The sequence below is a fragment of the Podarcis muralis genome, chromosome Z (assembly GCF_964188315.1).
Source record: "Podarcis muralis chromosome Z, rPodMur119.hap1.1, whole genome shotgun sequence".
In the NCBI taxonomy this organism is placed as follows: Eukaryota; Metazoa; Chordata; class Lepidosauria; order Squamata; family Lacertidae; genus Podarcis; species Podarcis muralis.
Genome location: NC_135673.1, coordinates 50,419,837 through 50,447,810, shown reverse-complemented (window position 1 = coordinate 50,447,810; position 27,974 = coordinate 50,419,837). Strand labels below are relative to the sequence as shown.

The window sequence follows — 27,974 nt, the reverse complement described above, 5'->3', positions numbered from 1 at the left end:
AGCGTTATTATGATTGTTTTCTTATAATTATTAGGAAGAAAGCAATAATAACAAAAAAAAACTAGTAAGAAAACACGAAGGAGTAGACGCAGTTCCTTCTCTGCCCGCAAGGTTGAACGCCTTTCCCGAAGCGCTCCAGGCCAAACCGCTCAGTATAATGGGAGCTATCCGGAGACGCCGGGTGCAGGTCCTGGCAGGGCGCTAGTCCACACTCCGATGACCGGGGCGGGGCGGAGATGAGGATTCGGCGCAGAAGCCCCGCTTCTTCTGGTGGAGCGGCTCCCGGGGATTAGTCTGAGCCCCGCTTTTTTTTTTTTTTGTAAGGGTTTCGGTCTCTTGGGCTACCGCGCTGCCAGGGTCGGCAAGAGGCGGTTTAACCCCTTTTCTGCTGGGCAGCGTCGTATAGAGCGGGTGGATCGGGAGTTCGGTGTCTGCAGAGGAGGGGTTAAGTAGGCGGGGCCAGGAGAGGTTGGTTACGTTGACGCACCAGCTGGGCTCCAGAGCAGCTCGAGAGAGTCATGCGGAGCAGGAGCAATTCTGGGGTCCGCTTGGACGGCTATGCCCGCCTCGTTCAGAAAACGATCCTCGGGCACCAGGTCAGGCAGGCGGAGGTTCAACGGATGGAGCGGAGCGTAGGGTTTGGGGTGTAGGCGGGCAGGTGGGAGTTCAACAGGTGGTGCAGCGAACAGAGCTTTTTTGCCTTGAATGCAGGCGTGGAAATGTTCGGCCTGAAAGCCAGCGGAAGTTCAACAGGTGGGTGGGTGTTTTTGAGTCAGGCGGGAATTCAATAGGCGGAGCAGTGGTTGGCTTTTTTGCAGGCAAGAAGGAGTTCAACAGGTAGAGCGGCGGACGGGTCTTTTTTGCCTTGAATACAGGCATGGAAATGTTCGGGGTGCAGGCCGGAAGTTCAGCAGGTGGGTGGGTTTTTTGCAGGCAGGCGGGAGCCCAACAGATGAAGCAGTGGGTGGGGGTTGGAATGAAAATCCAGAACACAGGCAGGCTGAAGTTCAACAGGTGGAACTATGGGTGAGGTTTTTTGCAGTGCATGAAGCCATGGAAATGTTCTGAATGGAGGCAGGCAGAAATTCAACAGGCGGAGCAGCAGATGGGGCATTTTCTAGGACAAGTAGGCAGGCGGGAGTTACAGGTAGAGCAGCGGATGAGGGATTTTTCAGGGTGTGCAGGCAGGTGGGAGTTCAACAGGTGCAGCAACAGATGAGGCTTTTTCAAGTATGGGCAGGCATGGGAATGTTCAGCACACAGGCAGGCAGAAGTTCAAGAGCTGGAGCAGCAGATGGGGCATTTTCTAGGGTGAGTAGGCAGACGGGAGTTAAACAGGTTTAGCAGTGGATGGGTTTTTTTGCTGGGCGTAAACATATGGAAATGTTCAGCACATATGCAGGTGGAAGTTTAACAGGTGAAGTGGCATATGAGGGCTTTTTCAGGGTTTGCACACAGACGGGAGTTCAACAGGTGGAGTGGCGGACAGGGCTTTTTGCATTGTGTGAGGGCAGGCGGGAGGTCATCCGGTGGAGCAGCGGATGGGGCCTTTTTGCAGGGCGGGAAGACTTTGGAAATGTTCAGCATGCAGGCAGGCGGATGTTCAACAGGCAGAGCAGTGGGTGACAGGTATGGAAATGCTCAGTGTGCAGGCAGATGGGAGTTTGACAGGTGGAGCGGCAGACTAGGGCTTTTTGCAGTGCATGAAGCCATGGAAATGTTCAACAGGCAGACAGAATTTCAACGGGTGGAGCTGTGGATGGGGCATTTTCAAGGATGAGTAAGCAGGCAGGATTTACAAGTGGAGAGGTGGATGAGCGAAATTTCAGGATGTGCAGGCAGATGGGAGTTCAACAGGTGGAGCGACAGATGAGGCTTTTTGCAGGGCTTACAGGCATGGAAATGTTCGGCACGTTCAACAGGCGGAGTGGCAAAGACGGGCTTTTTGCAGGATGGGAAGGCATGGGAATGTTCAGCATGGAAGCAGTTGGACAGCGCTTTTTGCAGGACATGAAGGCATATGGGAATGTTCAGCACCTAGGCAGACAAAAGTTTAACAGGTGGAGCAGCAAACGGCCTTTTGCATTGTGTGAAGGCATGGAAATGTTCAGCAGGCAGGCAGGCAGGAGTTCAAGTCAGAGCAGCAGACGGTGGCTTTTTGTACGACGGACAGGTATGGAAATGTCCGGCACCCAAGCAGTTGAAGTTCAACAGGTGGAGCAGTAGGTTTTTTTTAAAGGGTTTGAAGGCATGGAAATGTCTGGTAGGCAGGCAGATATTCAACAGGGCTTTTTACAGGGTGTGCAAGCAGGCAGGTGTTCAACAGGCCCATCTCTCTGCAGAACCCCGTGACGGGCCTGCTGCCAGCCAGCGCTGACCACCCGGACGCCTGGGTCCGCGACAATGTCTACAGCGTCCTGGCAGTTTGGGCGCTGGGATTGGCTTACCGCAAGAATGCTGACCGCGACGAGGACAAGGCCAAGGCGTATGAGCTGGAGCAGGTAACTAGGGCAAAGTTGGAAAATAATATAAAATAAAATAATATAAAATAAAATAGGGAGGGAAAGAAATTAAAATAAAAGAAAAAATGAAAATAAATAAATTGAAAGGAAAGGAAAGAAATTAAGATAAAGGAAATGAAAAGAAAATAACATGGAAAGGAAAGAAATTAAATGAAAAGAAAAAAAGAAAAAATAACAGGGGGAAAAAGAAATTAAATGAAAAGAAAAAAAGAAAAGAAAAAATAACAGAAAAAAATAGAAATTAAAAGACAAGAGAAAAATGAAATAATATAATGTAATAAAGTCCAATAAGATAGAAATGGAATATAATAATTAAGTAAAAATAAAATAATAATAATAAGATAAAATAAAATACAATAAAAAATACAATAATAAATTAAATTAGGACGAGAGAAATGGAAAGAAAATTAAAAGAAAAGAAAAATACAATACAATAAGATAGAACACAATAACAAAGTGAAAATGAAAATGAAATGAAATTAAAATAATATTTTCCAAGGCGCCGAGCATATTGGTAGGCTGCCGCCCCTCTGGCCTGAAGGCTTCCTGGCGGGTAAAGAACTCGCACCCACAACCCAAAAACCCATTCCCCAAAAGACTGGCTTTTCCCTTCCCCCCGACCCTGGGGTGGGGAAGCACCCTTCTTGGGAATCCTCTTTTGGGTCCTCCTTGCTGGCAATACATCTCCCTACCTCGCGCTGTAACCTGAGAGCCGCAGCGCCTCGCAGCCGGGGCAGCTGTTTTCGACCTGTCCTGACATGACCCCGGGGCGGGGGTGTGGGCGAGATCGAAACCCGATTCCTAGGCCGAATACCTGAAATGCCAAGTCGAAAAGCAGAGCGGAAAAAACGAGATACAGACAAACAAACTCTATTGGCTGCGGATCTCCAGGTCGGCAATTCGAACCCCTGGCCTCGGGCCTGGGTTGGAGGAGCTTTGGAGTTGTTCGTCCCGAGTTCAAGTTTGGAGTTTACAGCGGCGTTTTTCTTCTCCCCGCAGAGTGTGGTCAAGCTGATGCGAGGCCTGCTGCAGTGCATGATGAGACAGGTAGGGGGTCTGGCTTGATGACCGCTAGGTGTACCTTCCCATGTTTTTGCAACATTTCCCGGATCTGATATTCGGGGTCCGGCTAAATGACCACTGGGGTGTCCCATCCCTCAATTCCCTGCCATTTTATGGACCACACAGGGAGGTTTTCCCAGCATTTCCCAGAGCTGATATTTGGGGTCAGGTTAGATGTCCCATTTTTCTTCCAGGTGGACAAAGTGGAGACCTTTAAATATACCCAGAGCCCCCGCGATGCTCTGCATGCCAAATTCGCACCCGGAACCTGCGCCACCGTCGTCGGTGACGACCAGTGGGGTCACTTGCAACTGGACGCCACCTCCTTGTACCTCCTAATGCTGGCCCAGATGACGGCATCAGGTGAGATATTTTATTTTATTCTTTTATTTTATTTATTTATTTTATTTTATTTTATTCTTTTATTCTTTTATTTTATTTTATTCTGTTATTATTATTATTATTATTTATTATTATTAATAATGTATTATTATTATTACTATTGTTTGGTTTGGTTTTTATTTTATGTTTTTCTATTATTATTATTTTATTTATTATTCTGTTTTTATTATTGTTTTTATTTTTATTATTATGCTATATATATATTTATATATATATATATATATATATATATATATATATATATATATATATATATATATATATATATATTATACTATATATTTTTTTAAAAAAATAATACATTTTTCATTCTTTTATTTTATTCTATTATTACCTTTCTTTTTGCAGGGCTGCATATCGTCCACAGCCTGGATGAAGTCAACTTCGTGCAAAACCTGGTTTTCTACATAGAAGCAGCGTATAAAACGGCGGTGGGTTGGGGAGGGTGGCGCCGAGTGCAGCCCCTGAGAAAAATAATCACAATAAAAATAGAAACCGATAAGAACCCATTATGATAAGAACCGTTCAGAATAACAAACCCATAATAGGAATCTGTAAAAATAACAACCCCTAATACTAACCCATAAAAAACATAACAACCATGATAATATTAAGCTGTAAGAATAATCCTTAATAAAAAAAATAATCCATAAAAATAACCCATAATAACAACCCATAATAAAAATTATAAATAAAAATTACCCATTAGAATAAAAGCCCCTAAGAACAACCTATTAGCATAATAAACCATAGTAGGAATCCATGAAAGTAATAACCTTTAATACTAACACATAATAATAATAATCAGCCATAAGAACAACCCATAAAAATAAATCATAATAAAAATAATAGACCCTTAATCCGAGCCCGTGATCATAATAACTCCTAATAATAGCAAGAAAAATAACCCCTAATTAAAAATTTTAACCCCTAATAAGAATAATATAAGAATAATACCTCATAAGAATAATAACCCATATTAGTAATCCATAAAAAATAATAACCCCTAGTACTAATCCATAATAAAGATAACCCATAATAACCGATGATAATAATAAGCCATAAGAATAACCCATAAAATAACCAATAAAATAATAAAAATAACCCATAAAATAATAACCCCTAATAATAGCAATAATAATTGCCCCTAATAAGAATAATAACCCCACAGAATAAGAAACCCCAAAGAATCACACCTAAGAAGAAGAACCCCTAATAAAAATAATAAACGCTTGATCCGAACCCATGATTGTAATAAGTCCCTAATAATAGCAATAATAATATCCCCTAATAAAAACAGTCACTCCTAATAAACCACAATAATAATAACCCCTATGAGTAACAAACCTAAGAAGAATAAACCCACTAAAAAATAAAAAATTATAGGAACCCATGATCGTAATACAGTGGTACCTCAGGTTAAGAACTTAATTCGTTCTGGAGGTCCGTTCTTAACCTGAAACTGTTCTTAACCTGAAGCACCACTTTAGCTAATGGGGCCTCCTGCTGCCACTGCACCGCCAGAGCACGATTTCTGTTCTCATCCTGAAGCAAAATTCTTAACCTGAGGTACTATTTCTGGGTTAGCGGAGTCTGTAACCTGAAGCATCTGTAACCCGAGGTACTACTGTAACTCCTAATAATATCAATAATAATAACCCCTAATAAAAATGGTCAACCAAATAAGAATAACAAACCCCTAAGAATAACAAACACCCCTCAGAAGAATTCCTCATAAAAATAATAAGTCCATAATCCGAACTCAGGATCATAATAGCTGCTAGTAATAGCAATAATAAAAACAGTAGCCCCTAATACCCCCAATAATAATAATAACCCATGTTTTTTGTGGGGCAGGATTTCGGGATCTGGGAACGTGGCGACAAGACTAACCGGGGCATCACAGAGCTTAACGCCAGCTCAGTCGGCATGGCCAAGGTGAGGGGCACGGGGCGAGGCGGGATCAGGTGCCCACTCAGGGGTGCCTAAGCATGGGTGCTCATCCATGGGTGCTCTTTCTCCCTCTGCAGGCGGCCCTGGAGGCCTTGGACGAGCTGGACCTCTTCGGGGCCAACGGAAGCCCCCAATCAGTGATCCATGTGTTGTCGGACGAGGTGCAGCACTGCCTGGTACAGACCTGGGTTTGGCGGGGGGTTGAGTTACCGAAATACCGTATTTTTCGCTCTGTAACACGCATCTGACCATAACACGCACGTAGTTTTTAGAGGAGGAAAACAAGAAAAAGGTATTCTAAACGAAACAGTGGATGTATGTTTTTTTGTGGTTCATGCTGTGGCCACAGACATGTGATCTGACGGTGAGTTTGGGGTGACCCAGTGCAAAAATCCTGAGGATCCATGTGGATCCGTGCTTTGTAACCACATTTTAAGTGGGGAGGGAAGGAAAAGCACTCAAGGGACAAGCAGCACGCGTGGGGTGTGTGGAGAAGGATGCTGCTAATAATGCAGGAGAGGCTCCTCTCCGGCTTTGCTCCTTTAAAACAAGCAGGCTCTGCGTCTCTCCCTCCTCCCCGGCAAGGAAACCACGATAGTAACCACTCTGAGACAAATCAAGAAAAATTGCGACCAACACTCTCCCCCAAATTCCCAAAATTAAGATCCAGAGGGTTCTAGGTAGCCTCCTCCTCAGGGTGTTTGTTTTGAATGCAGAGCTTGCAGGGCCACCCGTCCCGGATGCCCGAGACTTTTAAAATTGAAAATTGAAATTGAATAGAAATGGAAATTTTAAATGGACATTGAAACTTTACAATTTTAAATTAACAAGGAAAATGGAACAATTAACAAAAAAATGGCATCAAACAAAATTATTAACATTAAAATTTTAAAATAAAACTTAAAATTAACATTTAAAATTTAAAATAAAGAAAAAATAAATTAACATTTTAAATTAACATTAAAAAAATTAAATTTAAAACTAACATGGGAACTTTGAAATTGAAAACATTAAAAATTTTAAATTAACATTAAAAGTTAAAAATTTTAAACTCACTTTCACAATTTGAAATTAGCCTTGAAATTTGGTGGCCCTCGGGTCTCTTCTGGCTCTATGATTGCATCCTGCTTTCCTGGTCTCCCTTTTCTTGAGGGGGTTAGACCAGATGACCCTTCTAGGATGGTGCTCTATGATTTGTCTGCCTCTCCCTGCAGTCCATCCTCCATTCGATGCTGCCGAGGGCGTCGGCTTCCAAGGAGATTGACGCCAGCCTCCTGTCCATCATCTCGTACCCAGCCTTTGCCGTCGAGGACACTGAGGTGGTGGAGAAAACCAAGCAGGAAATCATCGACAAGCTGCAGGCAAAAATTTTCAAAAAATATTCCATTTCCTGGGGGAATAAAAAGGATTCAAAGAATTTTCGGGGGGGGGGAATTGATTTTTTAAAATTAATTTTCAGTAAAGATTCAGAGTTTTTTTTTTTGGAATGGCCGAAATCATTTGGAAACAATAAGGATTTCTCAAAACAATTAATTCTTCTCAGGCAAAAAAAGCATTCAAAGAAAATGAAATTTCTCCCCCCAAAAATCAAAGAATTTTTCTGGGGGAAAATTGGGGGGAAATCAGATTGGGGGGGGGGGAGATGTATTTTTTTTTAAGGGAAAAAAAAAGAAAACAAATAATTTTTTATTTTTTTCTTTAAAAATTAATCATTTTCTCATTTCTTTTTTAAAAAGTCACATTGGGAAAAATCAGTAAAAATTATTTGTAAAGCAGTTTCCCCTTCCTCCTCTTCCAAAGGGTCGCTATGGTTGTTGCCGGTTCCTCCGCGATGGCTACCGGACTCCCAAAGAGGTGAGTTTTGTTCTGTTCTGTTTTGTTTTGTTATTTTATGTTTTTCAATTTTAATTTTGTTTGTTTTTAGTTTTTATTTTATTTGTTCATTTCATTTTTATATTTATTTCTTTACTTTAACTTATTTATTTTCTTATTTTCCCAGGACCCCCAACGCCTCTACTACGAACCCTCCGAGCTGAAGCTTTTCGAGAGTATCGAGTGCGAGTGGCCACTCTTTTGGACCTACCTGCTGATTGATGGAATCTTTCGTGGCAATGACGAGCAGGTTGGGGGGGGGGGTTTGATGACCCAGGTTGGGTTCAGGGTTCAAATTCCGATTCCCTGATTGATGCATGTCTGTCCAAAGGTCCAGGAGTACCGGGAAGCCCTGGAAGGCATCCTCATCAAGGGGAAGGACGGGATCCGCTTGATCCCAGAACTCTACAGCGTCCCATCGGACAAGGTGAGCGGTTTTATTTGGGGGGGGGGTCTGCCGTCTGGGTTCCCATTTCTAGAACCCACAACCTTCTCTCCCTGCAGGTCGACGAGGAATGCCAAAACCCTCACACGGTGGACCGGGTTCCGATGGGGAAGCTGCCGTTGATGTGGGGCCAGTCCTTGTACATCTTGGGGTGCCTCCTTTCCGAGGTGAGCACCCTTGGGTGCCCGGGGTCCCAGGTTCAGGATCCTGCTCCGGAATCAAACCCGTCTCCCCCCCCTCCTTAGGGCTTCCTGGCGCCGGGCGAAATTGATCCTCTCAACCGGCGCTTCTCGACTGTCCCCAAGCCAGACGTGGTGGTCCAAGGTAAGCCCATTCCGGGGGGGGGGGGTAAAAATAAAATAAAATAAAATTATTTAATAATTTTTTTGATACAAACATCAACCAATTAATTTGAATTAATTTGTTAAAATTTGGATAAAATTGTATAATTTTGTTGGAAAATTAATAAAAATTAATAAAAATTTATTTGGGGGGGAAAAAACACCAACCACAAAAGACACATACAGTGGTGCCTCGCAAGACGAAATTAATTCATTCCGCGAGTTTTGTCGTCTTGCGAAGCACGGTGTCGGGAAAGTTTTGGAAAAGCTTCAAAAATCACCAAAGTCTTTAAAAACCTCAAAAAAGGCTACCATACCGCGTTCTATGAGTTGCTCCTCGAAGTCAAGTCGCAACTGTATTAATGGTGTTAAGAAAAAGGAAACAAACTTGCAAGACGTTTCCGTCTTGCGAAGCAAGCCCATAGGGGAAATCGTCTTGCGAAGCAGCTCAAAAAACAAAAAAACCCTTTCGTCTTGCGAGTTTTCCATCTTGCGAGGCATTCGTCTTGCGAGGTACCACTGTAGAACAAAAACCATAATAACAATAATAACACAGTTACAGATAGGTAGCCGTGTTGGTCTGCCATAGTCAAAACAAAAAAATTCCTTCCAGTAGCACCATAAAGACCAACTAAGTTAGTTCTTGGTATGAGCTTTCGTGTGCATGCACACTTCTTCAGATACACAGATACCTGTGTATCTGAAGAAGTGTGCATGCACACGAAAGCTCATACCAAGAACTAACTTAGTTGGTCTTTAAGGTGCTACTGGAAGGATTTTTTTTGTTTTAATAATAACACAGTTTGACAATTCAGATTTGGATACATTGATATACCTATGACCACCTTTTTAACAATATTTCCCCGCCTCTCTCTCCTCCCCCTACTTCCCACCACTATCCGCCTTATCGCTTAAATATTCCTTCCAGATTTATTGATATTTATCCATTCTTAATTTGTGCCGACATGCAATTCGTTCGTATGTAGCTAGTCTGCCCATATTATCAATCCATGTGCTCAATGGAAACTTTTTGCGGCTAGTCCAATTCATCAAAACAAGTTGCTTTGCTTCTAACATAGCACGGTACATCCATTTTTTTTTACCCCTTGAAATCTCCCACATTTCACACTTCCGGAGGCGGCGCGAAACGGCAATGGCGGTCCTCTTCAGCTGTTGAAGAGCGGCTCCGCGGAAAAGGGTCGTGCGCTGCGGCACGGTGACGACCCATTCAGAAAATCCACGGGTAGAGTGAGCCCGTGGCCGTGGGATTCGGCGGGCACCAGGAGCGACCTCGGAAACGTAGAAGGGACCCCGTAAGGGGCTCCGGAACGTGGAGGGGGTAGCGGTGCTGTGAATCCATCGCTCTTTCCGCGGAAGTGAAGCCGCGCGGCTGCTGATGATGAGCGCTGACCTTTCTTCTTTGAACATTTGATTTGAAACAACATACTCGTGAGTAAGAAATTTGAGACTCTATTTGAACAGTAATTCGTGAATTTCGGCTGAAAGCGGGAGACGCTAAAAAGGAAGTCAGTCTTCCGTCTCTGTTTAAAGTGCTGAGCAAAGTCTTTCTAAAACGGAAGCGCTGAAAGGAGTTCAAAAGAACTTGGAATTTACCCTGCAAATTCGGACTTGATTGCTAAAAAGTTAAGGAAAAATTAAAACTGTATTATAAGTGGACAGAGACTGTGTTATTCCTCTTTATCTTTTGTGGATTATAAAGTTATGAGACCCAGCTCTCGGGCTGTCTGGATACAAAGTAACATCAGACTGTGGTGACTGTGTATAGAGATATAAAGTTTCATTGGGCTATTTTGCAAGTTACAAGAAAGGAACTGTTGCAAGCACCTTTGTAAGGAACTTTTACTCTCTGCAGTTTAAAGGGAATTTAGAGGGTTCCCCCCTCTGTTTTGGATTTTACTTTACTTGGGAACTTAATGGAAAATTTTCATCTTTCTCTCTAACCTCTGGGGTGCTCCCCCTGCTGGATTGTGGAATTATCAGTCTCTGAGAACTGCTGGTTGTTTTGGAATTTTTTATGTCTGGATGTTTACTTTTTGGATTGCTTTTCCCATGGGATTTACAATTTGACCTTGAAACATAGACAGCTGTGGAATGAGTGGTGCAGGAAAAACAAGGGCTGGCAAGAAAGCAAAACAAGCCGAATTAGTGCAATTAACTTTGCCTGTGCAGCAACGCAGGTCATCTGTTCCAATTGTGACAGGTTTGCAAGAAGGACAACTTAAACAGCCAGTTTTGGAGGATATGGCTGCAGGAGGGCTAGACCCTATCTCTAAAGAAATATTGGACCAACTGGCAGCTTTAAACAAGAAAGCTGATGAACAAGCGGCTAAATTTGACCAGGTGACAGCTACAATTAATAAATTGACAGACCAAGTTGCTCAAAATACACAGGCGATAGGAAATATTGAAAAGACTACAACAGAGAATCGAAAATTAGCCGAGGAAGCAAGTGCAAAAGCAGACCAAAATAAAAAAAGGATAGAGGAACTAAGAGGAGAAGTAAGACCACTGAGCAGACAGGTTACTGAACAGCAGGCCTACCTGTCTATGGCGGAGCTGAAAAACAGAGAAAGCAATCTTAGGCTTAGAAATATCCCAGAATTAGAAAAGGAAGATCTGACCGGCTTTTTGACAGCAGAAATATCCAAGTTCTGGGGCTTGGCAGAAGAGAAGGACTTCAAAATTGTCACCGCCTTTAGACTGGGAAGAGTGGCTAAGAAGGATAAACCAAGAGATTGCTTGATCATATTGAGATCTAAGCAAGAAAAAGATAACATACTCGGCCTACACTTCAAAAATTCATTGGTGATACAGGGAAAGACAGCAGAAATCTTCAGAGATATACCAAAACAGTTGTTGGACTTAAGAATTACATATAAAGATCTGGCAAGATTACTGAGAAACAACACAATTCCTTACAGGTGGGAATTCCCCCAAGGACTATCTTTTAATTGGAAAGAGAAGAAGGTAAGAATTAGAACAGCAAAGGAGCAAGAAAAGTTCCTGAACGACCACGGGGAGGACCTTCGGAAAGGAACAGCAGGTACTTGGCCACCCCCCCCCCGCCTGGTGAAAAAGACCCACCTCCAGAAATAGACGACAAGGGAGACAACCCTATTGGCTGACAAACTGATCCAGGATGTCTCTGCAGCTCTTCAGTTGGAACATTCATGGTGCAAACTCCCCCGAAAAAAGGAAAAGGATTTTTCATATATTGAGGAAAGAACAACTAGACGTCATTTGTCTTCAAGAAACTCACGTGACCAGGCTCCACAGAAGAGTATTAATTAACAAGAGACTAGGCCAAGAATTTATTTCATCAGACAAAGTAAAGAAAAGAGGAGTAGTGATATATGCAAAGGAGAGCCTAGCACCAAAATTTGTGTTTAAAGATGAACAAGGAAGAATTCTGGCGATTGAAATACAATCACAAGGAGAAAAATTTCTGATAGTAGGAATTTATGCACCGAACGAGGGGAAATCGGAATTTTACAAGAAGCTGCATGAGATAATGCTGGACCATGTTGACTATAATAACATCATCTTGATGGGAGATATGAATGGGGTTGTCTCCACACACATGGATAAGTCACAAAACCAAAATTTGACTAAAGATGGCAGACTACCAAAGACTTTTTTTGAACTTACAGACAACATGGACTTGATTGACATTTGGAGGATAAAGAACCCTCTAGGTAAAGAGGGAACATTCTTTTCTGAGGCCCACCTATCTTGGACACGAATCGACCAAATCTGGATATCTAGAGGACTGGCACCTAAGACTAAAAAAATAGAGATCTGCCCCAAAACTTGCTCCGACCATAACGCCTTGAAAATAGACTTGAGACTCACACCAGCTGGATCCTTCAGATGGAGAATGAATGACTCTTTGTTCAGAGATCAGGAGATTGTAAAGAAGGCCCAAAAAACGATGAAAGACTATTTTGAAATAAATTTGAACACTTCGGTGGAAAAGAAAACAATCTGGGACGCAAGTAAAGCTGTTATGAGAGGGTTTCTGATACAACAGAATACTATTAGGAAAAAATTCTGGAATGGTAAAAAGGACAAGATTTTGGAAAAGATAAAGGACGGAGAGAGAAGGTTGAGACTTAATCCAAAATCAAAAGAAGTTTTAAGAGAAATAAAACTCCATCAAGCACAATATGCGAAACTGATAAATCAAGAAGTTGAATGGAAAATTAAACAGATGAGACAAAGATCATTTGAATCGGCAAATAAATGTGGGAAGCTGCTTTCATGGCAGCTGAAAAGGAGACAAAAATTGAACTTTGTTACCAATCTAGAGGTTGAAGGAGAATGTATTCAGAAACCAGAAGAAATTAGAAAGTGTTTCCAGAGATATTTCAAAAAATTGTTCACTCAAGGACCCCAAGTGGAGACTGATATAAATAAATTTTTAAAAAGCTACGGCCTGGAAAAACTAACACAAGATAAACAAACAACCCTGAATTATAAAATAACACAACAGGAAATTGAAAGTTCCATTCAGAACATGCAATTAGGCAAATCCCCGGGCCCAGATGGACTTACCTCCAAGTATTATAAGACATTGAAGGAATATTTGACCCAACCATTGATGGAGGTATGCAACCAAATTATGGAGGGGAAGGGGGCACCAGAATCGTGGAAAGAGGCATTCATTACTTTGATACCAAAATTGGAATCTGAAAAGACTCAACTTAAGAACTATCGTCCTATCTCACTCCTAAACGTGGATTACAAGATTTTTGCTGATATTTTGGCAAACAGATTGAAAAAAGTTTTAAACGAAGTAATTCATAAAGACCAAGCAGGCTTCCTCCCTGGCAGGCATTTGTCTGACAACACTAGGAACATTGTGGATGTCCTGGAACTACTACAGACAAACTTGAATACGAAAGCAGTTTTGATATTTATAGATGCGGAGAAGGCCTTTGACAACATATCTTGGAAATTTATGAAGAAAAATTTGGAAGGGATGGGAGTGGGAAGGGCGTTCCAAAACGGTATTGAAGCAATCTATTCAGAACAAAAAGCTAAATTGATAGTAAACAATGTGGTGACAGAGGAGTTTAAAATTGAAAAAGGAACACGACAGGGGTGCCCCCTATCACCCTTGCTATTTATTTCTGTTCTGGAGGTTTTGCTGAACTTGATTAGGAAGGACCAGCGGGTGGAAGGAATACAGGTCGGAGGAAAACAATATAAACTGAAGGCCTTTGCAGATGATTTGGTTTTGACACTACAGGAGCCAGAACCCAGTACAAAAAGAGCTTTAGAACTAATCCATGAGTTTGGTCGGGTGGCGGGATTCAAGTTAAATAAACAAAAAACTAAGGTCCTGGCGAAAAACTTGACACCTTTAGAAATAGAGGGGTTTCAGAAGGAAACGGAACTAAATGTAGTTAAAAAAGTGAAATACCTGGGGGTTAATTTGACTGGGAAAAATTTGAATTTGTTTAAAGATAATTATGAAAAATGTTGGTCTGAAATCAAAAAGGACTTAGAAATCTGGTCAAGACTGAAACTTTCCTTGTTGGGAAGAATCGCAGCAGTTAAGATGAATGTATTGCCAAGAATGTTGTTTTTGTTTCAGGCCCTGCAGATCGTGGACAGGGTGGAGTGTTTTGGAAAGTGGCAGAGGGACATTATGAAGTTTGTCTGGCAGGGCAAAAAGCCCCGAATAAAATTTAAAATACTAACAGATGCGAAGGAAAGAGGGGGATTTGCCCTGCCGGACTTAAGGTTGTATTATGAAGCTGCATCCTTCTGCTGGATGAAAGATTGGTTCTTGCTAGAAAACACTGATGTCCTAGATCTGGAAGGGTTTAACAATGCTTTTGGATGGCATGCATATTTGTGGTACGACAAGGTAAAGTCTCATAAGTTATTTAAAAACCATATTGTCAGGAAATCTTTGTTTACTGTCTGGATTAAATACAAGGACTTACTCGAAAATAAGACTCCGAGGTGGTTGTCACCGATGGAGGCAAAAGCCACAAAAATACTTAATATGGGGGGTGGCTGGGCAAAATATTGTGAAATAATAGAAAAAGTGGGGGACACTTGGAGGTTGCAGAGCTTTGAAAAATTGAAAGGAAAGGTGCGAGACTGGTTTCATTACGCCCAAATTTTAGAGACCTTTAAAAAGGACAAAAAAATTGGTTTCCAGGTGGAAAAATCAAAATTAGAGTCAGAACTACTTGAACCTAAGACGAAAGTGCTTTCAAGAATGTATAACTTGTTGCTTAAATGGAATACTCAAGACGAGACAGTCAAATCAGCCATGATAAAATGGGCGCAAGATATTGGGTACAACATTATGTTTGAAGACTGGGAAAGGTTATGGACCACCGGTATGAAATTTACGGCATGTAGTGCCTTGAAAGAAAACATTATGAAAATGATGTACAGGTGGTACATGACCCCAGTCAAACTTGCAAAGATATATCATTTGTCTGACAATAAATGTTGGAAATGTAAGGAGGCTGAAGGAACATTCTTTCACCTTTGGTGGACATGCCCGAGGGTGAAGGCTTTTTGGGAAATGATTTATAACGAGTTGAAAAAGGTATTTAAGTATACCTTTCATAAGAAACCAGAAGCCTTCCTCCTGGGCATTGTGGGCCAGAGAGTGCTAAAGAAAGATAGAACTTTCTTTTTATATGCAACTACAGCAGCAGGAATCCTTATAGCCAAATACTGGAAGGCACAGGAGTTACCCACACTGGAAGAGTGGCACACGCAACTGATGGACTACATGGAATTGGCTGAAATGACTGGCAGAATCCGAGACCTGGGAGAAGAGGCAGTGGAAGAGGACTGGAAAAAATTTAAGGACTATTTACAAAAACATTTTAAGTTATATGAATGTTGAGAATTTGCTAAGTCTCGAGAAAAACAGGCTTCAGTATTGAGATTCGGAAATGATTGAAACTAAGTTATGACTGAGAAAAGCTTAACTTTTAGAGTAAATATTTAGATGAAAATACAAAAACACATGAAACAAGGTATTAATTTGCTGTTGATTTTTATTGTAAAGAATGCAGGGATGGAGGATGTGGGGAAGTCCAGTTGATGATGAAAAAAAAAAAAGATTTGGAAAAGTGTATTCTTTTTTGTTTTTTTTCACTTTGTAAAAAAAAAAAAAGCTTTTGTTGTGTTATCGACGATGTATTGACGTTGTACTTTGACCCTGGAAAACAAAGCAATAAAAAAATATTTAAAAAAAAAAAAAAGAAATCTCCCACATTTCTGGAATATAATTTAGAATTAAATTCAATTCCCCTAAATAACAATTTCTTTTTATTACTCTTGCTATAAATATCCTCACCTCACACCAAAATGATCTTATCATTGGGCAGTTAATCAACATATGTACTAAGTTCACATTTTTACTCCCACATCTCCAGCAGTTGTCTGCATTTGTTATTTTCTTCTGGTATAGTTTTGCTGGAGTCCAGTGGACTCTGAATATTACTATTTTCTGCTGAATAAGTCTTAGTCTTAGATTCATGGAGACTATTTCTGTTGACTTGACTCCCATAAATCATTTGTTATCTGTACCCCCAACACTTCACTCCATTTTTGTCTATCATATTCTAAATCATATTTCTTCCTGTTGAGTAGGGTTTTATATAGTGCAAGTGTATTTTTGTATATATAGTGCAAGAGCTTTTTGTTTTTGTTGCACAAATTGAATCTTGTAGCAGCATGGCTGTTTCCGATGCTGCTATAGCCAAACTGCCTTTCCAACATATGTTTCAATTGGATGTATTGCCATGGTGTTTCACTGGTTAATCCAGACTTTACTTGCAGTCTTATATTCCACAAATTTTTAATTTTCATCAATTAATTGATTCAATGTCAAAATACCTTTTTGCATCCAATTTTGCCAAATTATTACTTGATTTCCAATTTTTAATTTTGGGTTGGCCCATATTGTTAATTTCTCATGTTGATAGGGGTCATCCTTATTATTTTTATTTATATTCATCCAAATTTTTATGGGTGCTTTAATAGTCTCCAGGATAATAGGATATTTCATAAAATTGGAGCCGAGTTTAGTCCGGGAGGCTTTGACGACCCAGGTTGAGCCAGACTTGGGTTTGGGGTTTGAATTCTGATTCCTTGATTGACGCCTGTTTCGGGGTTTTCCGGGACCGGAGCAGCTCCAAATTAACTCCAGTTTCCCCATAGTTTGCATCTTGGCCGAGACGGAGGGGATCCAATCGGCTTTGAGGAAGGAGGGGATTGAGACGGAGACGGTTTCCGGCGTCTGTCCGATCCGGGTGCAACCGGCGAGGATCCTCAGCCATATCTACGCCCGATTAGGTGATGTGGAAAGGGAGCCCAGGTCATTTAGTCTGACCCCAAAAAATTACAAATTGGAGGAACAGTGGAGAAAAGGCATTTGAGTGGGATTGATTATGGGAAATAAAATAAAAATAAAATGAGCAAGATAGAATTGGAAGAGGAGAAAGAGACTCTTGGGTCATCTAGTCTGACCCCAAAACGTGCGGTAATTGATTCCGTTTAGAAATAAAGGGGAGGAACAGCAGAGAAAAGGTATTCGAGTGGGATTATGGGAAATAAACATAAAATGAGCAGGATAGAATCAGAAGATATGTGGGACGCCTTTAAGGCAACATCTAAGGTGCGGGTTCGAAACCCTATAACATTTCCTTGAATGACATTTTAGGGAAGTTTTAAACAACTGATGCTTTGTTGTTGTTTAGTTGTTTAGTCGTGTCCGACTCTTCGTGACCCCATGGACCAGAGCACGCCAGGCACTCCTGTCTTCCACTGCCTTCCGCTGATGTTTTAATGTATTTCTATTTTCTTTTGTTGGAGTGGCTAGGGAAACCCAGTCAGATGGGCAGGGAGTAAATAATATATTATTATTATTATTATTATTATTATTATTATTATTATTATTTCTTCTCCACAGGCCGTAACCAGCACATGACCCTCAGTGGGCGCCCCTTCCGCCACATGGGCGTTCTGGGCACCTCCAAGTTCTACGATATCCGGAGCACCATCTTTGCCTTCACGCCACAGGTGGGAAGTTCCCTGGCTGTCATCCAGTCCAACCCCCTTCAAATCCCCCCCGCCCCGCAAATTTGGTGAATCAGGAGAACGCCGCCAATTAGTTTATCCTCTTAACAAAAAATCGCCAATTTGATCATAGCTGTTATTTCCCCCTCTGGGGGGAAAGCACCGTTTTCCATTCTCCTCTTTCATGGGTACAACGATCAAAAAAATGTTTCAATATATCCCCCCTTCCCCTCCCCCCCTTGTTTATCCACCTCTCCCTCCCTCCTCACAGTTCCTTGACCAGCAGCAATTCTTCCTGGCACTCGATAACAAAATGATCGTTGAAATGCTCCGGACAGATCTCTCTTACCTGTGCAGCCGCTGGAGGATGACAGGGCGTCCCACCATCATCTTCCCCGTCTCGCACATGATGTTTGGTGTGTCTCATGCTGTTTTAAATTTAAAATAAATTTGTAAAAAAATTAATAAATTTAAATTTCAGAAATTTCAATTGAATTTCAGAAATTAAATTTTGGAATTTTCAACTAAATTTCAATTAAATTTCTGACATTTAAAACCCTTTTGAAATTTCAGAAAGTTCAATTAAATTGCCTGATTTTTAACAAATCAACTTTTGTACACGTTTCCCTTTTAACAATTTTTAACAACTTTGCTTCAGCTTTCATACATATTGCCCTTAACAGCTCAAATTGGATCTTTATTAAAAGTCAGAAGTTTTGGCTTCCTGTTTCTGGCGGTGGGAAATGGCAGATTCCCACACGATCGGACTCCAGCCGTTCCGATAATTCAGGGCTGATATGGGGGTAATTAGCCCTGGCAGCCTCCCCAGGGCAGGGGAGGACTGTCTCGATGACCCGCGGTTTGCCCCAGGGCAGGGGCACTGGGTCACGGAGCAAGGGACGGACGGACACTCCTGTGATGCCACCCATAGCCAGAGGCATCTGTTTGGGAAAATATAAAGATTTGAAAACCAAACAGACACGCTCTGAACTGATGAAGCTGGAAAAAAACCTGCAGTATGTACAGTCTCTGGTGTAAAAGATCGAAGTTCAAAGAGATCCTCATCATGATGTTTGGGATCTGGAGGGGCTTGGTATGTTTTTTCTTCTTCTTCTAACATTAACAATTCGTTTTGCATGCCAAGCCTCATTAAGAACCTAAATTGCTCTTCAAAAAGTGAGTACAGATGGACTTTTATATGTAATTGGGACCTATTCGCAGCCACTTTTCTTTTAAGATTTGAAATGCCCGTTAAAGACGAAAACAAAGAACAAAATGGTGTCTACCCACTACGCACTTATGGAATATCTGAAATACCTCCCTGATTAAGAGAAACAGGAGCTAACTGATGGTTGGTCATAAAGACTGGAAACAATATTATATATACAACTGTTTGCAAAAAGAAGTTTTTTATTATGAGCAAGAGAAAGGGCTAAATGGATGTCTGGCAGCCCCCCTCTAGGGCCCGGAGGGGGGATTGGATTGGGTTGATTCCAAAGGCCAATTGTTAACTGTCTGATATATGGCTACATTGCAAACAGGCAGCTTAAGAATAAATCAACAAGGAGTTTCAGAAGGAGGTTTCTCTCTGTTTCTTTGATAACAGCTTGACGGGAAAGATTAACGATCTGGGAGCTGCCAAAATAATTCTCAAAGAGTCTGGAATGGATGCAATTAAATGAAGCGGTGCGATGAAAAACAAAAACAGCTGAAAGAGTATAATATACGGACAAATCTGAACTCCATAGAAAAAAAAGTGTCTGTTTTCTGACATGAATGAGGATCACAGAACCAGAGACAAAACGTGGAGGATAAAATCGCGATATGGAATTATGAAAACCACTGATGATGATGAGAGGCAGGACTATGATGTTGAAAACGCTTCAGAATTCAGACCGTGGGAAGCCAAAACAAAAATTATTACAATTTGGAAGACAATTGGAATTTTTTTTTTTTAGTTTTTTGTGAGTTTTTTTTTTGTTTTTGTTTTTTTTTTGGATTTGATTTGATATGTTAATTGGATGTTCTTATTGGAAAATTAATAAACGCTTAAAAAAAAAGTTAGAAGTTTAAAGAAATTCACTTCAACTTTGATACGTTTTTCCCTCAACAGCTTGACTTTAATTCGTATTACATTTCAGAAATTTTAACAAATCAACGCATCTTTCCCTTAATCTTTTGACTTCCATATTTTTTGAAATTTCAATTTCAGGAATTTATTAAATGTTATAAATCTTAACAAATTCAACTTTAGTCCGCATTTCCCTTAACAGATTGTCTTGAATTTTTATGACATTTCAGAAATGTTAACAAATCAATGCGCATTTCTCTTAACTTTTGGACCTACTTTTTTTTAACATTTCAGGAATTTAAATTTCAAAAATTTATTAAATATCATACTTTTTAACAAATTAACTTGAACTTTCCTTCAACTTTCTCTCAACCTGTTGACTTCCTTTAAAAAATATAATTCAGAAATTCCACTGAATTTCAGGGATTGATTTGACTTGAATTTTCATGGCCACCCTTTTACGCTGCTTATTTCGATCTCGTTCTTCTCTTCTATTCTGATGGCTGTCTTTTCCCATCCTAACTTCTCTCTCCTTCCCTTTCTTCCCTTTTCATTCCTTTCATCCGCCTGGCCAGATGACAGTGGTGATGGCATCCACCCGGCCGTTTTGGCCATGCTGCGGAAATTGCAGGACGGATATTTTGGAGGAGCGAGGTGAGGATTGCAGGAATCGTTTAATGCTGTCAGATAGGAGGCATCCAAATAATTAAATTATTATTATTGTTATCATTATCAGCCCAACAGAAGAATCTGGCTCTGGGTTAATTTATCTATGGGAAGCTTTTGCCAGGATTTCATTCTTAGGATGGTCGATTTCGGAGGGATCCCTCGGGGGTCACCTATGATTCTCTGATCCTTGCAGGATCCAGACCGGTCGCTTGTTGGACTTCCTCACCACCTCGTGCCACTCCCACCTGAGTTTCATGGACGCTGGGCCGGATGGTAAGCCCTTGGTGTGTTCCCATGCCGCAGCTTTTTTGAAGCCATCCTGGCTTGTGATTCGAACCCGGAACGATAAGAGGGCATTGATGGCTTGAACGCAGAACATACCCTCCGGATGTCCCTCTTTGCAATCGCTCACTCGGACTGGAGACGAACCTTATCGTTCTGATCGCAGACTTAAAAGCATCCCAGTCGGAGTGCTGTCCCATGTCATCGGAGAAAAGCCGGAGGGGATGGAATAGGTCATCTCCATTTTTGGCAAAGGGTTCAAACAGGCAGCCCTGTTCAGGGAAGTTTTTAATGTATGATATTTTAGTGTTTTTTGGTTTCTATGGAAGCCGCCCAGAGTGGCTGGGGAAACCCAGCCAGATGGGCGGGGTACAAATAATAAATTGTTGTTGTTGTTGTTGTTGTTGTTGTTATAAATCCGGACCTTCTGGGCTACACAGACGCTGCCTTAAAGGTGTCCCAGATCCCATCGGAGAGATGTCAGAAGGGATGGTAGGACGTCCCCTCTTTTCACAGAGAAACATCATCCCTCTCTCTTTTCCAGCGGACATCTGTGACGAGGTGGCCCAATACCTGGACCATCTCCTCCAACAGGCGGCTCCCAAGGCCCACCTCCCGCCCGTGGGTCAGAAAGCCGGCTTGCACCGCTTCCGGGCGGCGGTGCGCACCACCCAGGACCTGGTGTCTCTGCGGTCAAAGGCGAAGGAGCTCCACGTGGAGAGTAAGTATGGCCTCCCAGAAGCGGGTCAGACTGGATGACCTCTGGGTTCCAGCCCAACCGTTCCACCTTCTCCTTGCAGACGTTGACATGTACATCCCTTCCAGCCTCTTCCAGGAGTCACGCCACTCAGTCCACCTTCTGGGGTCGCCGCGAGATGGCAAGGTGAGTAGCCAGTTCTGATTGGGTTTGGGGGCGGGAAAAGCCATGCTTTTCAATTCTGCAGAAAACCCTCTTTCTCAAAGCCAACCCATAGAAGGTAAAAACCCCTTTTCCCCTCCCTTTCTTTAAAGCCACGTAAGAGGGAGGGCTTTCCCCTCCTGCCCGAACCTCCCATTTCTTGAAGCCCATTGGGAGTGAGGCTTTTCCCTCGCAATGCCAGACTCCCATTTCTCAAAGCCAAGCCAGAGGGAAGGTTTCTTTCTTTCCCTTTTTTAAAAGCTACATAAGAGGGAGGGCGTTTTCCCATTCCATTTTGAGACCCCTCGTAGTGGGTTTTGCTGGGTGACATTTGGGGTGCCTCCTCACTCAACCAGCCTCCCTCACTGCCCCCAGACATCTTTCCCTGCCGAGGCGGACCTCCCAAAAGATGCCGACGGGAACGTGGACTGCCGGTCATTGGTGGATCAGCTCCGGGCTTGCGCCACCCTGCAGGATCAAGCCAACTGCCTATCCATATTGTACAGCCTCAAGTAGGAACTAAAGTTTTCTTCCATTGGCGTTTCCTTCATGAGAACTTCGGGCCTTGGTGAATTGATTAAATCTGTATATCGCCCTGCGTTGCAGGGAGTTAGACTGGATGACCCCGGGTCCTTTCTCTGGGATTTAAGACCACTTGCACAGGATCCTTTCTCTCTTCCCTCCTTCCTTATTTTATGTTATTGTTTCCCATAATCTTTCCCATAATCCCACTCAAATGCTATTTCTCTGCCATTCTTGGCTTTTAAGTTGGTGTTGGACTGGATGACCTTCTGGGGTCCCCTTCTGACTTGGACACTTCCTTTTAGGGGTCCCGATTGGGAGACGGAGCTATATGGTGAGGCGGGAGCCACTGTGGGTGACCTCCTTACGGAGCTGTATTCGAAAGCTGGCACCGCTCGGCAGTGGGGCTTGATCCGCTACATTTCCGGTGTCCTGAGAAAGAAGGCAGAAGCTTTAGATGAGGTTGGGATATTTTGAAAAAATATTAAAATTTTGAAGAAAAAATAGGGTTCTGGGCAGCCTCCTTTTGGGAAGAGTTCAAGGAGGTCAATGTAGATGAGAAGGTACCCTTCTCTCTCCCCAGGCCTGTACCAGCCTCCTGTCACACCAGAAGCACCTCACCGTGGGTCTCCCCCCGGAGCCTCGCGAACGGACCATCTCGGCGTGAGTTTTTGGGGTCACCACTCGATTCCGGCACTGGGCCATCCCAACAGGGAAGGCAATCGGGGGGGGGCAATCCCAACTGGGGAGATAATCGGGGGCAAAATGGGGGGTATCTGGACCTCCAGAAGGGGTCAAACCCATGTCTCTTGCACCAGGGGCACGTTGGCCTTAGTCCCAGTATCCTTACTGGGAGCTGGAGAATGGGCTCAGTTTTAATTTCCTAGGTTAATCAATCAATCAATTAATTAATTTGATTTTCTTGCATTCTTGTGCAAAAGTCATCTCTCCTTTCAGAGACTTAATTTAATTTAATTTAACTTAACTTAAAGCTTTTTAATTTGCTGGTACAGGCCAACTGAAAATGGGCCATGACAGGTAGAATACTAAAGGTATGAATTTATTGTTATTACTGATTGAATTTTTAAATTTAATATTAATTTTAAATTATAAATTATTGTCATTTTTTTCATTTTAATTGATTTAAATTTAATGCTAATTTTGTTTTAAAATTTAAAATTATTTTTAGACTTAAATTACTAATAAAATTTCTAAATTTAAGTACAATCCAAATTCAATTTGCTTAAAATTTTGAAATTTTAATAATAATAATAATAATAATTTTATTTATACCCCGCCCTTCCCAGCCAAGGCCAGGCTCAGAGCGGCTTACAAGCAATAATAAATCAAGTTGAATGATTACAACTTAAAAACAAAATGATTATTATTGAATGTTTACATTTACATTTAACTTGAATTTAAATTCTACATTTAAATTTTCAAATTAAAGTGGTTAGGTATTAAATATTTAAATTCAATTTCAGATTTAAATTAAATGTAAGCTTAAATTTTTTGACTTACCATAATGCCTTATTTTTAAAATTTAAATATTTACTTTCCATAAATTTAAATCATTTAAATTAAATTAATTTTTTTAGATTTGCCAATTTAAGTTCAGATTTAAATTAAATGTAAGCTTAAAATTTTTAACTTAGTATTATCACTTTTTTAAATTATTCTTAATTTCTGTAAATCTAAATTATTTAAATTTAAATTATGATCCTTATTAAATTTGTCATTGAAATGTTGCGTAAAAATACAAAACAGTTGGTAGAGCTGGCGACTCTCGATCCCAGTGTCCTGGATTCAATGTTCATGTTGGGTGAGACATTATTCCCTTCATCGGGGTCAGACTAGATGACTCTCGGCTTCCCAACTCTGCTGTTTTTCCCTGCCAGCCCCCTTCCGTATGAGGAGCTCACGCGCCTGATCGAGGATGCCAGTGAGGGGAACCTTAGCGTCTGCATCTTGACCCAGGTGAGTGCTGGGTGCTGGGGAGAACAGTGGCGGGGACCCCATTTTCCAGGAACTCTGGGCACCCGGCTTTCCCGGGAACAGTGGTTTGTTCCCCGGAAATTTGCTCCCTGGGAACTATAGTCCTCCAGGAGTCGTAGTTCATTCCCTGGAGATTTACTCTCCAGGAACCGTAATCCTCTGGGCTTCGTAGTTTCTCCCTCTCTTCTGGTTCCAGGAAATTATGGTTTACCTGGCCATGTACATCCGGACGCAGCCGGCCCTCTTTGCCGAAATGTTCCGCCTCCGCATTGGGCTCATCATCCAGGTGATGGCGACCGAGCTGGCGCAGTCGCTGTCGTGCTCAGGTAGGCAGGAGCCTAGTCACAAGGCCACCAATTCCATAAAATAGGCGAAATTGTCCCATATAATAGGAGAAATACGGTATTTTTCTCATATAATGGATATACGGCATTGTGCCATATAATAGGAGAAATACAGTATACCCCCTCCCTCGCATAATAGCAGATGTAGGGGATTGCTCCGTATAATAGGAGAAATACTGTATTTTCCCCATATAATAGCAGATATATGGCATTGTCTTTCTCTTTCTTTCTCTGCTTCTTTCTCTTCTTTCTCCCTCTGCTTCTTTTTCTTTCTTTCTCTTTTTTCTTTATATTCATTCCTTCTTTCTGCTTTCTCTTCTTCCTTTCTATTTCTGCTCTTTCTGCCTTTCCATTTTCCTTCTTCCTCTGCTTTGTCTTCTTCCTTCTCTTCTTTATCTCTTTCTTTCTCTTCTTTCTCTTTTTATGTTTTTTCTTTCTCTGCATTCTCCTTTCTTCCTTTCTCATTCTTCCTTTCTCTGCTTTTTATTTATTTCTCTCTTCTTTCATTCTTCTTTCTCTTCCTTCTTCCTTTCTCTTCATTCTTTGTTCTTTCTTCTTCCTACCTTTCTCTGCATTTTCTTGTTGCTTTCTCTTCTTTCTTTCTCTTCTTCCTTTCTCTGCTTTCTTTGCTTGCTCTTCTTTATTTTCTTTCATTCTCTGCTTCTTCTGCCTTCCTTTCCCTCTTCCCTTCTTTCTTCCTTTCCCCTCTCCCTCCCTATCTCCCAGCCGACGAAGCCACGCAGACCTTGTTGAACCTCAGCCCATCAGACGTCAAAAGCCTCCTGCACCACATTCTGAGCGGAAAGGAATTCGGCGTCGAGCGCAGCGGTCAGTCCTTGCAGGGTCAGACTAGATTCCTCTGGGGGCTCCCTTCCACCCTGATCCAGCACTGAGAACCCCGCTGTCTCCCTGCAGTGCGGACCGCTGACTCAGCACCAGGTGTCTCCATCCACGAAATGGCTGGCGCCACCAAAACAGAGCGTGCCGGAATCGCCCAGCTCCGGAGCGAAATCCAGCAGGGGGGTGATTGGCGCCCCACCAAGGAGACGCGTCAAGGCGGGTGGCGACGGCGACGGCGTCTCGATGGCGCCCTCAACCGGGTGCCAGTGGGCTTCTATCCGAAGGTGTGGAAGGTCCTGCAGAAGGTGAGTGCCAAATCTGGTGTGACTCCAGAACAGGATCGAATCTCCCAGATTTGAGTTTTATGAGGCCAAATATGGAGTGAATGCGAATCTCCTGGGTTTGGATCTGAAGTGTGCAAGGTTGAATCTGGTGTGTGCGCAAATCTGAGCACGCACACATCTGAGTATGAATCCAAAGTGTGCCAGGCTGAATCTGGAGTGAATGCGGATCTCCTGAATTCGGATCCTAAGTGCATGAGGCTGAATCTGGTGCATGCGCTAGTCTCTTTGAGTCTGAATCTAGAGCGAGCACAAATCTGAGTGTGACTCTGGAGCAGGTCCTGGGTGCAAATTTGTCAAGAGGGTGACTCCATTTCCACTCTTTTCTTCCTAGTGCCACGGTCTATCCATCGGTGGCTTTGTCCTCCCGTCTTCCGCCACCCAAGAGGTAATGACAACTCGGTTTCCCTACTGGCACATAATAATAATACTAATGATGATGATGATGATGATAAAGATGGAAACAGGGAGAGGCAGAGAAATTGAAAGACAGATAAAGAGAGAGAGGGAGAGAATGAGGGAAAGATGGAGACACAGAGAGATGGAGAGATTGAAAGAGAGAGAAAGATGGAAAGATTGAGAGAGGTTGAAAGAGTGAGAAAGAAGGAAAGAGATAAGAGGGAGAGAAAGAGGGAGACAGATGGTGATGTAGAGAGAGAGAGACATCAAGAGAGAGATGGAGAGAGAGATTGAAACAGAGTTAAAAAAAGAGGGATCAAAACAGAGATGAAAAGAGCAAGAACGAGAGAGAGGAGAGTCTCCCCTGGTTTCTTTACCATTTCCCGCTGGACACGGGTTCAAATCCTGACGCCCATTTTCTATTTTTGACAGATGACACCGGGTGAGATCAAGTTTGCCGTTGGCGTCGAGTCGGCGCTGAACAAGATCCCGCAGCCAGAATACCGACAGCTCTGCGTGGAAACCATCTGGGTGTTGACCCTGTTGGCTGAGGTCGACTTTGATGGAGCCGGGAGGCTTGTCAGCATCGATGACATCATCAAGATGGCGGATGAAGCGTTCCGCCAGGAGCAGGTGAGGGCGGGCACCCTTGGGCAGGGCAGTTGATTGATCACCCAAGCCCCACAGCACCATTCCCAGGGAAACAGAGCAGCGTTGCTTGCAAAATTGGTGTTAGAAGTGGGATCGTGGCGCCAAACGGCGACATCTCACCCGTATTTTTGGCCGATTGTCTTTATTGATTTTCTGCACCTGTTTGGGATGATTTATTGATCGATCACCCGGCCCCACAGCATAGTTCCTGGGGAAACGGAGCAGCTAAGCTGGTGACATTGGTGTCAAAAATGAAATAATGGCACAGATTTCTGCTCTCTGGCCTTGACTCTTGTCTCCTCTTTCCTTTTTTGCACCAAATGCAGAAAGTCCTGGGTGCGGATGACGCCATGCTGGAGAGGGACCCCGCCACAGGCATCTGCACCTTGCTCTATGACAGCGCCCCCAGCGGGCGCTTTGGCACCATGACTTACCTGTCCAAAGTGGCCATCACCTACCTGCAGGAGTTCCTCCCCGAAGCCAGCTGCAGCATGCAGTAGCCGAGAATGAACAAATCTCTCAATAGTCTTTCTATATTGCCTTTGCCTTGCAAATTATATGCAAATTAGGTTTCCCAACACAATTAAAGGGAGTTTTTTATTCAGGGAGGGAAGATTTTTCAAGGCTGTGTGGCATTGGAAGGCTTGAAATTATGAAAAGTATGGTTTTAATTGTTGAATTTTAAAAATCATTTACCCGGTAATCATTTCAATGATTTTTAAATTTAACAATCATTTAATCATTTCAATTATCAATTTAAAAATGATTTAATCATTTCAATGTTTGTTAAATTTAAAAATTATGTAATCATTTCTATAATTTTAAAATTTAAAGATTATTTAATAATTTAAATGATTTAAATAAATGCATGGGTTTATAATTTTTTTTAATTACATCAATCCTTTAATTATTCAAAGTATTTAATCATTTTAATAATTCTTAAAGATAATAATTTAAATGATTATTAAAAATTAAAAATACCATGCGCCAAGGAAGGTGATGGAAAGCCCCAAATAAAATGTATTCCTTTCCTTTTGGTTTTGAAATGATTTTGATAACTTCTATAAAATGTCCTTTTTATGTTGGAAATGATGATTTTGTAGATTGAAAGTCTCCAATTAAATGCCTTAATCCGTTTTCCGAAATTATTTTGGTTTTGAAACAATTTTGGCGATCAAAAGTTTCCCAATAAATGCCTTAATTTTATTTTCTGATTTGAAATGATTTTGGTTTTGAAATGATTTTGGCGATCAAAAGTCTCCAATAAAATGCCTTAATTTCGTT

At 42.0% G+C, this 27,974-nt stretch overlaps 1 protein-coding gene across 6 annotated transcripts; it reads left to right on the top strand.

Moving 5' to 3' along the window:
* The first annotated feature begins 473 nt into the window (after positions 1 to 473).
* On the top strand, positions 474 to 27,974 carry LOC114589086 (phosphorylase b kinase regulatory subunit alpha, skeletal muscle isoform-like). Of its 6 annotated transcripts, none has more exons than XM_028715119.2 (30): positions 474 to 596; positions 2,343 to 2,501; positions 3,522 to 3,569; positions 3,779 to 3,947; positions 4,335 to 4,417; positions 5,844 to 5,924; positions 6,017 to 6,115; positions 7,154 to 7,300; positions 7,740 to 7,793; positions 7,939 to 8,061; positions 8,143 to 8,238; positions 8,316 to 8,423; positions 8,502 to 8,580; positions 16,821 to 16,955; positions 17,572 to 17,681; positions 17,950 to 18,094; positions 20,325 to 20,403; positions 20,612 to 20,691; positions 21,245 to 21,421; positions 21,501 to 21,583; positions 21,974 to 22,110; positions 22,426 to 22,582; positions 22,704 to 22,783; positions 24,019 to 24,097; positions 24,312 to 24,441; positions 25,186 to 25,287; positions 25,375 to 25,604; positions 25,975 to 26,028; positions 26,472 to 26,672; positions 27,017 to 27,974. In XM_028715119.2, the coding sequence occupies exons 1-30, from the start codon at positions 519 to 521 to the stop codon at positions 27,188 to 27,190; spliced, it is 3,477 nt and encodes a 1,158-aa protein (XP_028570952.2). In that variant the 5' UTR covers positions 474 to 518; the 3' UTR covers positions 27,191 to 27,974. The 6 variants fall into 6 exon arrangements, with proteins under 6 accessions (XP_028570952.2, XP_077778597.1, XP_077778598.1 ...); XM_077922471.1 differs by having other exon boundaries at positions 3,414 to 3,569; XM_077922472.1 differs by lacking the exon at positions 474 to 596 and adding an exon at positions 613 to 753.